The sequence below is a fragment of the Xiphophorus maculatus genome, chromosome 19, assembly GCF_002775205.1.
Source record: "Xiphophorus maculatus strain JP 163 A chromosome 19, X_maculatus-5.0-male, whole genome shotgun sequence".
Lineage (NCBI taxonomy): Eukaryota > Metazoa > Chordata > Actinopteri > Cyprinodontiformes > Poeciliidae > Xiphophorus > Xiphophorus maculatus.
The window spans coordinates 23,916,381-23,930,779 of NC_036461.1; the positions used below are offsets into that span (position 1 = coordinate 23,916,381).

General features: G+C 39.2%; 1 protein-coding gene across 1 annotated transcript; it reads right to left on the minus strand.

Moving 5' to 3' along the window:
- Positions 1-863: 863 nt before the first annotated feature.
- lgmn (legumain) lies at positions 864-13,784 on the minus strand. Its single transcript, XM_005814653.3, has 14 exons — positions 13,680-13,784; positions 13,194-13,362; positions 12,871-12,968; positions 9,972-10,053; positions 9,779-9,861; positions 9,571-9,646; positions 8,244-8,306; positions 8,101-8,167; positions 6,807-6,925; positions 4,709-4,798; positions 4,416-4,625; positions 4,158-4,328; positions 1,551-1,618; positions 864-1,343 (listed from the first exon to the last, which is right to left on the minus strand). Exons 2-14 carry the CDS (start codon positions 13,335-13,337, stop codon positions 1,301-1,303), a joined length of 1,314 nt encoding a protein of 437 aa, XP_005814710.1. The 5' UTR covers positions 13,338-13,362; positions 13,680-13,784; the 3' UTR covers positions 864-1,300.
- Between the last annotated feature and the right edge of the window lie 615 nt (positions 13,785-14,399).

A 14,399-nucleotide genomic window follows, 5' to 3' on the forward strand; every position in this document is an offset into this window, starting at 1 on the left:
GTGGCATCTTCGTTCACAAAGTTCACAAGGTTTCTATATCACGCATTAGACGCTTTGTGCATGGCATCTGGATGTATGGAAGGTCCTTATATCCTATCATCCGGATTAAATATGTACTTTTGGGAATAGCAGGAAAATGGGTCAGTACTAGGTCTTTGAATAGGACAATGATCCAAAAAGTATTAATAAATTAATAGAAAATAAAATAATCTGCTTTGATATGTGGGTATCTTAGCCCTCCATTAAAAAAAACAAACTGTAGAAAACACGTGGACTTTAAAAAATATCTATTTGTGAAATTATACTACTTCTAGAAAATATGAATTTATCTAATATATTTCATCCCTATTTCATAGAGATACCAAAAAATTCGCTAGTGTTTGAAAGTGTAACAGAATTTAATTTAACAGGGACTCAACAAATTTGAGTTTCACTTAAACAATCCCAGAATATTTTCTTTTTTGTTTTTTAGTTTACTGAAGACTAATGTTCATCGGCATTTTCAGACATTGCTACCTCATTTTTCTTTTCCAGTTTTAGGCTGAATATGCAGTATTTAATATACCTTTAATCTGCCTGCTCTTTGAAATTGAAGCAAAGTCTAAGGAACCGTAAACAAACTGAGCATGAACATCCTAGCTTACTCTTGCGCTGACGTATCACGCAAGTTTGATCCACTTGTCAAAAAATTCCACCGTGTTGTTTTTATTTACCGAAACATTGTTTAATGTTTCCTGTGTGAGCGACTGCTGGCGATCCTGAAATTGATATGATTTTTAACACATACTGATGCTATTCTTAGGTTTATATGTGTTTGGGTTCACCTAAAAGGTAAAATAACATTTTAACAAAAGCACTACCAATTTTGGTTTGTCACATTTTAATTTCAAAATCGCTTAAGTACAATAAAGTATCTTGAGACTCCACCAGCTTTCATGGCTTAAGGTTCATCCTTTACATCTCAATCAACCATCAAAATAAGACACTTAATCCGACAGATAAAGCTCAGAGGAATCCCAGTGTTATAATTGTCCTATATTCTTTAAAAACAAACAAAATAAACAGGCAGAAGCAGTAATCCATCATCGACAAACTTCACAGTGATAGTGCAACATCATCATAAAGCGTAAAAATTCCAGGTAAAATCAAACAGCATGGTAAAAACGTGCTTATAGTGTGTTCATGAAACAATAACGTCAACTCCACATCATCCGATTGATTCCTCAGCAGTGCAAAATGAAGTTTCTGAGCTCCGTCGAGAAGCTGCTCAGTTTGAGGCCAAAAATGGTTTTAGTGGATTTTACTTGCTGAAGGGACACACAGAGTCCATGGCCATGAGGATGCTGGAAAACAAGAAAACAGCACAAAATTAGCAACGACTGCGCCACATCAGGATATCGATTCATTTCACTGATGTTGAATAAATACTTGGCAACAAAAAATGAAAGCTGAGTCAGTTTCACATTAAAAATAACACTTCAGGTTTAACAGTTACGACATTACAAATGCAGAATAAAGAAGCGGTTTAAAAACAGGGAAGTGGACGTTACCTCTCAGCAGGGTATCCCCTTTCACACAGGTTCACCAGAGCGTACAGATGCCTGAGCGCATATTCAAACTAAAAAAAGAAAAGAAAAAAAAAAAAAAAAAAAAAGGTGCCGCACGTCAGAAATGTTGCCACAGTCTCCGCTTTAATCCAACACGTAAATAATCAGGCGACCGAAAGGTCAGGAAGTTCCAGGAGAAGAAGAAGATTTTCTGATTTGAGCCTTACAGCTGAACGAGAGGCGGCGTGGGGAATTCACTGACTTAAAAAGAATATGTAAATCAGGGGCGTCCAAATCTTTTGTCACATGTGGACTAAAAATTCCCAAAATACTGTAAAAAATTGTTTTACCTTCTGAACAATAAACTAAGTCACAATGCTTTAATTAAATAAGTAATCTTTTTATGTTGGAAAGGGAAGTGTAATTATTACAGATTCAAAATGTAAAAAGGGATTTTGCTTCATTAAAAGAAAGTGACCCACTCTGAATTTTTTAATGTCTCAACTGAAAATAATGGAACTTTTTTTTTTGTCAATTCTGAGCATTTAAAACCAGATTTAAGTCATTTTTTTATTGAAAAGTTCACAAGGCCTGAGTATTGAATACTTCGTGTTGTAGACAAAATCTTCTATTGTGAGATTTTAATTTGTCTGTAATAATTTTTGATCTGATTAAAACTAAAAAAAATCTCAATTTGCATCAACCACCACCTCATTCTTGAACTGCAGCTGTTGTGGGCCGCACAAAATCTGTCTGCAGGCCGTAAATGGCCCCCAGGCCACACTTTGGACACCCCTGATGTGAATGTAATACGTAATGTTTCTTTTTTGAGGTAGGTAGTTAGCATTCTGCAAAACTAGAAGTAAAACAAACTGTAATGTATTTTATTTCTTTAAATTGTGCTTTACTGCTAATATTTGAACTTTCACAGTTTGTCACTTTACAACCACAAATTTAAACATAAATTACTGAAATTTTATGTGGTTGTTTGACATAAACTGGCGTATAATTGCATTTTATAACTGATTGCTTTACTACGTCTGTATTTAGACCCCTTGTACTCAGAGACCACTTAATAAAAGTCAGTGCAATCACCTGCTTAGAACTTCACCTGTTCAATTCATCACCTGAGAATGGAAATAGTACAGAACAGAATACTTTAGTATTCTTTTATTGTATTCCCTGCATTTATTAGTTTTCAGTTTACTTGGTTATAGATTTCCTGACATATCTAATCATTTTTATATCTCAGGTGTACGCTGCAGCTGGATGCTGTCCCGACATATTTCACATTCCAAACATACTGAGGTACAAATGTCTGACATTTTGTCACATTCACTAAAAACGAAGAGTTGTGTGGAGCTGCTGGCAGTTGATAAACAGGAGACATTGCAGAGCAGACTCAGAAATGCTCAGAAAGTCTATTAAAAAGGAGAACATTTATATCAAATGTTTTCTTTTTAAAACTTTTAGTTGTATTACTGTAAAGGTCCAACAGCTTACAAGCCGTCCTGCTATCCTCCTATCAGAGCGTGCCAACCACAATTTAGGATTAATGCCAGCTGTGTGCGACATTTCTGATGAACAATCTGTCAGAAAAGATGCATTTCCTCTTCGGAAACAGAATCAAATTCAGGTCACGTGAAAGAGTTTCAGCCATAGAGTCCAAAATGCTCGCCTCATCAACCACAATGATCTGGATCAGTCTGACGCTGGTCTGAGCATCAATAAATCAATAGCAATACATATGGCAATAGATTAATACGCCTCATAGAATATTCAATATATAGAATATTCACCAAACTCCCATCCAGAACTGCACAGCTTTCTGGGAGATGTAGGCAGAGGAAATGTTTTAGCCACTCAACCTCTCACGGCTAGCCAGCGCAAGATTGGTGGCATCAACTAACTCACTCACTCTTTGGTTACCTAGCAATTAGGGTGGGCGTTTATCACATCATTTATCATGATACATTTTTTAATCATGATTTTAATTTTGATTTATTTTTGCCACAATAAATTCTAATTAATGATGTTAAAAAACAAAACAAATTGTTAGAATTGTTAGTTTTACTACTTTCTTCATTGTTTCTTCAATGAATGCATCAATAAATATCAATATATTTGAAAATATGAGTAAATGAAGTCATTATGTGCTCTTTAGTGACACAAATCACATTGTTTTTTACCAAAGGGGAATGTTTAAAAGAGCAGTATTTGTGCTTGTGAGGCTATAATTGCCGTCCCATGCAGTTACTTAAATAAGAAGTAGTTAATATTACATATCTTCGCTTTTAATGTTGTCACACTAGTAACAAAATGTTGTGATAAAACTTTAAGTCCATATTGCCCACCCCTACCAGCAACAACCTACTGAGTAACTTGCACAGCAGCAGTTTTAGATTTCACCACTGTGCCTCAAAACTGGTTAAAAATAAAAAAAAGTTTTGGTTTTCTGCATGGTGAATAAAACAGAAAACATCTGGCAGTATTTCAGATGTTTAAAACCAAATTGTCAATATCAACTGATATAAAAACTTTATATGGTGATACGTCTCTCAGACACACTCCGTCCAGCCATATTCAGTGACTGGAAGCGTTGCCTCTTACCTCAGGCTTGTGCCAGTTGAAGCAGCTGCGTTTGTAGTGGTTGACAGCGGCCTTGTAGCAGCCATATTGGGAGAGTTCGGCTCTGTCGTTCAGAACCTCCTCCGTCTTCAGCATGCTGCCGGTCACCTTCTCCACGATGTGGCGCATGGTCTCAGCCAAAGTCTCCTTGACCTGAACGCACGCAAACAAATCAACAGTTTGGAACGTCCAAAGTTCTGGAGCGCCCCCCGGAGGGGAAGAGGGGGATTTCTCCTGTACCTTGAGGTGGGAGCTGATCTCCGCCAGCAGGGCCCGCGCCGCTCTGATGTCATTGGAGGACATGAGCTTCCTCTTCAGGATGGCCAGGGGGACGTCGGGGCTCGGGGTCAGGTCCTTTGCTGTGATTGGTGGGTTGGTCAACTGAGGAGCAGGTGGCCTGTATGTTTTTGGGTTCCCCTGAAACTGGATAACTTTCATGTGGGCCAAAGTCTGCAGACAGACAAAAGAAAAGCGAAATAATAAAACACCAAGAATAAACTATAAACACTACTGTGAAGTTTCCCGTCTCTCACCTTGTTGCCGAACTGCTGGACGTGGCTGGTGTTGGTTTCGGTCCTCACAATTTTGAACTGCTTCATTAAAGTTTCCTTAGTCAGGTCCTCCTGGAAACCCAATATCACACCGCAAAATAAATATGAATATTTCCTCAAATAACCTTCGCTTTAAAAGCAACCCTTCATGTTTTCTCCTAGAATCTTGTGTAAGAGAAAAATTACCGCATCCGTTCTGATTTACAGTAAATGTTAATGTTGAGGTTTCTGTTATAGTTTTCTTTTTTTTTTTCAACAGCAGATCTCTTTTATGTCAGATCTAATTCTTCTTTTCAAAAACAACTTGCTGCAGCTGCTTTTACAAACATTCACCACTTCCTTTTCCTGCTCATCTGACAACAGGTGTTTGGAGCAGAGAATGTATTTTTTCCTAACCCATACAGTTGAAACCACATACTTGCAAACACTGCATAGAAAGATACTTTTTATATAACATTTATGTTCTCACTGTCTGACATCAAATCACACCAAACCTTTCCCGTTTCAGGTCAACCTGGGATTACTGACAATTGTTTCTAAAACGGAGAGCGAAATCTACGTTATTGTTCTGTAAATGAGTAGCATAAAGGTCCAGATGATGATTTTATGGCTTTGTGTGTCTGGGAGGATATTACATGGAAGCATAATGAAACAAATGTAAAGAAATCAGCCAAGACTTCAAAAAGACAGTGAAAAAGTGGCTTTTGTGTCTTGGAGGTAATTTATGAAGATGCCGACTGAAGGCATTAGGAGTTACACAGTTAATATTCATATTTCGATGGGAAGTTAAAGTTTGGTAACCAACGGGTCCTCCAAATGGAAATTGACTCAAAGGAAACAAGTGACAAGTCGATAACAACAAAGTCTGAAGGTTTTGCCAACTAAAAAATTATGAGTGGAGCTGAGAAAGTGAGTGTGAACAACTTTGATATAAGTAGTCCAGTTAATCATACACATATATCATTTAGTCATACAGTTTTAGACAATTCAGATAAATACTAAAACTGCTGACTTTAAAGAGAATTAAAAATTCACAATCCCACACTGTTGGATAAATTGTATTATTAGTAATTATCAAATATTTGTTGTATCATGTAGCCTTGTAGTTACATTTTAGATAATGTTTCTGTGTGTTAAATAACTTTGATTCTAACCTGAGACTTCCCTGGGAAATAGGGGTGACAGCTACTCTCAGCAGCTGTTGTCCTGCAGGACTTCCTACAAGACGGAGGTGTTAATTGCTCCCAGCAGAGTTTTACAGGCCTGACAATAAACTCTGCTCTGTGCTGCTTTGTGATACAAAGCCGTTGCTTTGAAGCTATGCAATGTGTCTTGTTTCACACCGGGCCTGGAGCAAGAAAGATTTAGAGTATAGATAACGTGTGTCTAGACTAGTGAATGTCATTAGCGCTGCAACGATGTGCCCCTCCATCCTTTTTAGAGTTGCAGCGCCCCGTGTGGCAGGGTTCCTAAAATCAATAAAAGAGAGGAACAGACAGATGTGTGGCAGAGCGGTCGGAGTTTTGTAACTGTAAACACATCTCTGTCTGCTCTCCTCGCGAGAAACAAAGAATCTAACTCTCTTGTCTTTCCTGTATTTGTTTAATTGTCTCTAATAGGTATTTAGACCTGACACACACAAATACACAATGAATTTTTATCTGACATAAAGTCAGACTGTGGAGAAAGAAAGGATGTTGTCTTTTTATACAGTGTGTAAAAATCTGCTTCCAGATTTTGTATATTTCTTAAAAATGTATATTAATTTAAAAAAAAACATTTTATGAAAATGCACGTTTCTTATCCGTTGCATATTTTAAGAAGCTTCCTCAGAGTTGCAGAAATCTCAGAAAGAAAATATATTTTTTGACATCTTGACGGTATCTCAGAGCAGCAGCTGGTTACAGAAATGACAGTTCACTCATGTTCCCCACTTCCTAAAATGTTAATCAAGACGTTTCACCATGTTGAACTCAAATACCAGTCAAGAACCTATGAATATAAAAACATTTAGTTAATGGTAGTAACCGATAAACACATTTAAAGAAGGACTGCTTGCTTGAACTCTAACATTACGTACCGCATCAGAGTCCTCCATCCAGTTAACGCTGTACCAGTCGCCCAGGTAGGTGTCCCTGCTCTCGTCATAGTAACAGGCGTATGAAGACTCGTGATCATTGGCTGCAGTGGTGGCGTACACTAAAAAAACCACAGGCAACCTCGGGTTACACTGCTACTTCAGCTTCGACAGACATCACTAACCAAAACACTTTAGTAACTTGTATTTATCTAACTTTAAAGTTTCAAATAACTAAATGAAACTGTCAACGTAAATGGTTCGTTTTTTTGCCACCTGCATGTTGCGCTGACAGGTTTTAGCAAATCGATGACACTTATTGCTAATCTTTTGTCACCTAAATTGTAAAAAAAAAAAAAATAAGTAATGGGTTGTGCTCCTTTAGTTTCCATGACATGTCAGTCTGAAATATTTTCGAACAGTCAAATCAATTTTTTCTCTGAGTTTGAGGGAAAACCTCTTGTTTTAGCCAGCTGAGTGGCAGTGGGCAGCAACATGTGGGGAAGTGGCAACATGGAATCTCTGTCATAAAAAAAACAATCATTGGTCTCTAACTTCCTATTAAAGGGAATTTAAATAATGTGAACAGTGGTTTAAAACTGTAACACCTAAAACAATCTCAGAGTGCCCTGGCTGGTTCTGACCCAGTCCTAGTCCATATCCTCTGTCCAGGATCATTTTCACAGCCTCTGAAGGAGCAGGGAGTCCTTACACTCACTTCATTAACTATTTGCACTGCTACTGTCAGGTAAACAGGAGAACCAGCACACCAATACTCAACTTTCCTTCTCAAGCTGGTAAAATGCAACAATTTGTTTCTTCCATGTTTTCATTAGCTTTGTTTTTATTAGTTTAATACATTTCCACACTAAGCTGTTGAATAACCTGGGGAAGTGCATTCTCATTTTGCTGCTAGCCACACAAATAACTGGCAACAAATGAAGTTAATGTCATTCTGTTTACTAAATATGGAAGGAAATTTCTATTTGAAAAGCAAAGTATAATTAAATCACAATCAGGTGATGATTTCTAGGAGAAAAACGACGATGAAACAGTCTTTTTGTACTGTAAGCAGGTTCTGTTCATCACATGATGCTCAGAAATGGCCACAAGCCATAATGCTGACATCACTGAGTTTAGAGAAACATCTAAAAAGGACCAGAAGGTTAAAAGAGGATCACAGTCCAGTCTAGACGGGACAAACGATGTGAAAACAGTACGAAGAAACAAACCACATGACTCTGACTCAGCCTGTGACTCGGATCAGTGGCTTCAAGTCACAGGGAGTTTGGCTCACCGTCAATGTTATCAGGCAGTTTCTTCATCATCGACCCGGACTCACACGCTTCGATATAAAACACCATCTGCGGAGGAAGAACATGTCAGTATTCTGCCTCCCCCCAGAACAAAACGTCTCTGGTCGCGTGTGCAGAAGCTCACCTTTTTGTACTTCTTGTTCTGATGCATGTATTGAATGGCGTTTTGGAGATCTTCAACGTGGAGCTGAAAAACAAGAGGATTTTTAACTGAACGCGGGATGAATGGACGCAGTGTCTGCTGCAGACTGACAGACGTTACGTCACCAAGGCAGCGGGCACTGACTAGGGAATCTGTCTGTTGCTCTCCAACGTTACAGAACACGGGAGACAAAGCGAATGGCGACAGGGTTTTATTTTTCTTTTTTTTGGACAAACTTCAGACTCAGCAGTTTTGTTTGCGACTGTTTCTTATCCTGCTATTTGAGCTACAGACCATCTCTGAATCTCGAAGTTGCAAAGTCAATCTAGTTAACAAGAAGTAGCAGATGTCCGCATAATCAGATAATGTCTAAAAGATTCTGCAGGTTCATTATAGTGAAGCGCCAGCGAGCAGAAATGTTTCAAACTGATTCATGATCATATAAATGATGCATCTTAATCCAGATTTAAAAACGCAGTTGGGAATTCAAAAATCCAATCTTTTTCCAATCAGAAAATGAACCATATTGAGCATTATCTAGTCGTGGTGACAACACTCTTTGGTGTGGAAGTTGTTACTGACTGAGAACGACTGAAAAAAATTTCTTTTGTTGTTTTTTTTTTTTAAAAAAAAAAAAGATTTTAATCGCCCCGCAAGGGGTCTTTTTGTGGGCTCTAGTGTCCCTTTTTCAAAGTAGGCTGACAGGAAAGGGGGGAAGACATGCGATAAACGTCGTCGGGTCCGGGAGTCGAACCCGCGACAGCCGCGTTGAGGCCACGTTGCCTCTGAATGTGGGTCGCGCTAACCCCTCCGCCACCACGGCACGCCCCTTCTTTTGTTGTTTTTAAGTACGAATTTAGAAAAAGCCCAAAGACGTAACAAGCTATGTAAAAGGAAACAATTTTCAAAGGCATGTTTCTAGTTCCATCAGTCGGAGGGAAACAGCAAAACTTTTTAACAGGAAGTTTAAATAAAGCAATTCAAATGTTTTTTTTATATGTTTTTCAGAGTTCAGGTCTGCATTCTCTGGAATATACACACAAAAATTGTGTTTCTGTCATGCTACCTGTCCTTCATACAAATATACGTTTGTATCAGATGCACAATTCTTTTGTCTTTGTTATAAAATATGAGTAAAATCCGTCTTTATATGAGCAAAAGCTATGTGACGTCACATTCCGATAATAATAGTATCGGCTCACAGCAGGGAGGCCATTCTTATATCTTCTTGCAATGTGATGAACTGATATGAGCAAAAAGTTTTAATCTGCAGTTTAAATCTTAAGAAAACAGAGACAGGAATCCTCACATCATCACTGGGGAAAGCCAGAATTCCAGGTGCCCCGTGGTCAGTGAAGTACACAAACACATGATCGTTGGGGCCGCTGCCAAAGAGAAGACAAAAAGAAAGGAATTAATGTTACTAAAAAAAAACACACTAAATAAACCAGATGAACCAGGTGTGCTGGTGTTGTCTATGAAAAAATATGTTTTTCTTTCTCTTATTTCCTACTTGCCTCTTCAACACCTTTCCAGAACCACCTTTGACTGCCGAGGCGTCGCCCTTCAGAACGGCCAAGAAGTTTTCTGGGGTCACATCCTGCCAACAACCAAAAAAAAACACACACACACACACACAAATAAAGTTCACTTTCAATTCATAGCTGCCATTTACAGTTTTTCCGCTAAAGCTGGTACTGAGCGACTCACATCCCCGACGTAGTCTTTAGGTACTCCCTTGTACACATCGGTGCCGTTGGGCTTGTTGATCACTATTCCAGGGGTGGGGTTTCTGGAAACGACAAAATGGTTCGACCTCAGAGAAAAGGAAGTGCAGAGAGCTGACAAAGGGTTTTGAAGAGCTAACGAGGAAACAGGCGAAGGATAATGATTCACGTGTCAGGTGACAAGAGCCGGTGAGAATGCTGCAGCGCTTTACTGTTTTTATATTCACCAATCACATGATATCGAGCTGCAGATCATCGTCTCCATGCCAGAAATCACATCATTACTTGGATAAAACAAATCCACCTGCTCTGTATGTGCTATGTAAGAGAACCTGTGTTGGCTCTGCTCGTTATTCATTAACCACTGACCCCAATCTTCATAATAACGTCATATTAGAGCACAATCCACATGTAAAGAGTAACTTCGCCCACTTTCTGGAGTCAGAGATAAGAAGGATTCCAGTTGATTGCATTTCAAAGTCAATCATAGGCTGCGTTTAATCCACCATGCAGCTCAAATAAATACGTCAACAGACCCTATTGCTCAAGAAATGACTTTTTCTTGATACTATAATAAAAAAAAGCGAGTTATCATGTAGTAAAACAATATTTGATGCTTTTATGGCAACAAAACCACTGATAAAAGAGAAATTATTTACAGAATAATTGTGTAACAATTAGGTATCTGATTGGAGAAAAAAAAATTTTTTTTCAACCAAATGAGCAAATTTGTTGAAAATCATAGTCCTTGTTAGGTTTAAAGTTTTTCATTTATTTAATGAAATCTCTATCCTAAAACTGCTGCGTCAAACGCTCGTCTCGTCAAACCAACGGCTGCGCCTCTTTCACCCGACGTCGGGTCAAACCAACTAATAAGGAAGCACCACCGGCGTTTCCTCGTGACTTTACCCGAGCCTCTTCATGATTAACGACAGAAGGCTGGTGTGCCACGGCGACAGGGAAGCTGGATTTTTTTTTTTTGGTTTGTTTTACTGTGGTTTAAAGATGTGTGACAAGGATGCCCCTATACAGCAAAAAAAAAAAAAAAAAAAAAAAAATACAGTAGAAATATTCCCACTGTTTTCTCCAAAAGTCCCAAAGACTTTCTCTGACTGACAAAAAGAGTCTATTGTGCTACGTCTATCACCAAATCAACACGAGCTTAGCAGTTTTATTTTTGAAAACTTACTCACTGGCAGATTTTCTGTGCCTACTATTTAAATCTTTTGCATCCCTCAATGGCCTGTCATACCAGGGTTGGATCTCAAAAGAACCAAGATTTACCAAAACGCCACTCCAACAATGCGAAGCACCTTAATAATCTGCTAAGATTGTTAAGATGGCGGGCCGTGTGACAAGCCCGTCTTCTTACTCCTCCTTTATTTGCGGCACACTGCCAGCCAAGCTGTCTGATGGACTACGCCACAGGTGTCAAACTCCAGTCCTCGAGGGCCGCAGTCCTGCAGTTGTTAGATGAGCCACAGCTACAAAACACTGGAATGAAATGGCTTAATGACCTCCTCCTTGTGTAGATCAGTTCTCCAGAGCCTTAATGACCTAATTATTCTGTTCAGGTGTGGTGCAGCAGAGGCTCATCTAAAAGTTGCAGGACTGCGGCCCTCCAGGACTGGAGTTTGACACCTGTGGACTACGCTGTTATTTAGTATGTTTGGCAATAACTAAGAAAAATCTGATTTAAAACTACAGCTAGAAACGTTCGACCAGCAATATCTCTTAAGCAGATGACGAAATAAATCTAAATAAATAAGATGGTTATTATTGTGTTAGTCTATAAAGAGCAGCTGGGGGAAAAAGTTGTTCATTTTAAAACCCTTATATAATTTAGAGAATGTCTATTTACAATAACACTATTGTAGAAGTAACAACTGTAAAAATCAATATTTTGTTGCAGATCATTTCGTGCATTTTAGTTTGAAATCTTTGTATTAATAATGTGACATTGTAAGATTATAAGTTTGTTTTATTAAATTAACAAAACAATCAGATTAGACAAGGAATATTATACTTATATGTTATTACTCGTCAACACGAAATGCGATATTGCTTAAAAAGCTGCTTATGATTACTTACTGGATTAAATATATAGTAATAAATTATTAACATTAAGTGTATTTAACGAGGTCCTATAGAAACTCAGGAAAAGACATGACAGACGTTGGGAATTTGTCGTAAAAAAAATAAATAAATCACTGCATGATTAATTGAAGAATGCTGTGTAATTACACGCTGCATTTTGGAATTGAAAGTTAAAACTTTCCAAGTTTGAAGTTGGAAATATTTACTAAAAAGACCATGGAAGTTGGGATTCTGACTGGGAAAAACCTTACATGTCATAAAAATACAACTTTTAATTTCCACTTGTGATCATTTGTATTTCTTTAAATCGGTTCACACCCCCACACACACACACGGCTCTATGCAAAAATGTGGAGAAATGCATCGTTATTGGCACATATGGTTGATAACGGAGCACGTCGAGCAGCATGTCCCACCTCTTTGCAGACGTGGAACTGGAACATGGTGAAGTCATATTCAAATTCCAACTTCAAAATTAATCTGAACATGACATAAGTAGCTGCTGGAATCTGTTTCTTTCACTACAGTACTGCTAATTTGTTGCACCGCACATAATAATAAGAATAATATTTCTCCTGAGTGCAACTACAGCCATCCCAAGTACCACCTGTGGCACATGCACCACAGCTTGAGAACCACCAACGTAAACAATTAACAATCCCCCCTGTAAATTCATTTGTAGTGTTATAACTTATTAAGAAATCAGTAATAGGCATACAGTTTCTGAACTCTTTAGAAGAAAGGAGAAGTAGAGAAACAGTAAAAAACAAAAAAAGCAAACTCACTGCTCATTTCGTGCCAAGTCATCGTACATCATGACCACAATCTGCTCGTCCGGGATGCCATTCCTGTGGACAATCTGGTAGGCATGGCAGACGTCGGCCTGCGCGAGGAAAAGACAGGTACATGCGGGTTAACAGGCACATAGACGCGGTCATTAAACTTTCTGGGAAGCTGGGAAAGCACAAAGCGACGAGGAAGGAAGCTTATCTGAAGTGCAGTGTGTTTGTGTTATCTGGAGCGAGTGCGAGTTACAGAGGGGGGGATTTAAAATAAAAAAACAAAAACATGAGTCATTCCCACAGCCTCGCGTTTGTCCCCGTCTTACCTGGTGCCTGTAGTTGTACCAGCCGTTGGAGCCGGCCACGATAACCACCCAGTGCTTCCCAGAGTCCGGCTCCTCCGCAGCGGGATACCCGAGAACCAGCGCGACGCTGAGGCCGAGCAGCGCGAGCAGCACGGACTGACGCATGATTCTGTCGCCTAGTTCAGGAGCCCTGAGTGGGAAAGAAACGGGATAAAACGGTCCTTTTAGGGGGATTTTAACCACACAATAAAGCAAATACTACCACCGGGACAGAGCAGCGGCATATATGTGAAGGGTTGAAGATACAACTAGGCTGCTAACCAGCCACGTGACGCCTGTTGTCACGTGATACATCCATCCTGGGAACTGGCGAAGCCGTTGGAACAACAAAGCAGCCAACTGCCTTTTATTTTTAAAATTAAAAAAAACAGTCAGATATTTCTGACTCTCCAACGTCACAAAATAATGCAGTATGTATGAGAAGGAAACATGTAGCTGTTTCATTACCTGTAATGCCGTGGTTCAGACGGTTCTGGAGAGGCGCGTCAGCTGGACGTACATCCCGAAACGCCTCGCGAGGCAGGTTTATAAGCGACGTCGGGAAAAACGTATCAGCCAATCAGAGCGCGCGGTGGGCGGGGCTTGACTGTAAAAGATCATGTGATTCCAACAGACTCAGGCACAGACCTGCCTGCATATTTTTCAATGAAACCAACAAAAAACTAGGGCGCACAGTATCAAGTAGGATCAGAGTCCTGGTGGTTTGTAACTATAAGAGAAAACACTGCTTTAATGATATCTGGTGTTAGAAATAAGATACTGCAAATAAATAAAAAGGAAGACTTGACTACGGGATCAGATTAATGCAGTGTCACCGTTGTGGAAAAAATACTTTAACAATAGTCTGGATGACAAAAAAATAAGAAATTTATTAAAAACTTGCAAGGTGAGAACAAAAGCACAGAGTCAAAGAAGCCTGTCTAGTCTGCTCCGACTAACAGTGGATACTGGGCTTCCTTTTTGTATGTGCTGGTCAGCAGATCATACAGCAGCAGGGTGTCACCGTCTCTGGCTGTTTCTCAGCAGAGAGAAGAGAGACTTGATTGGATTATAGGTGTGAATCCTTGATTGTTATGCACCAAGGATTCTGTGGAGGCCAACACCGATGGTCTTGCCGTTTGTCTATTGTGAAGCAAAGGAGGGGGGGATTGTTACTCAATGCATAAA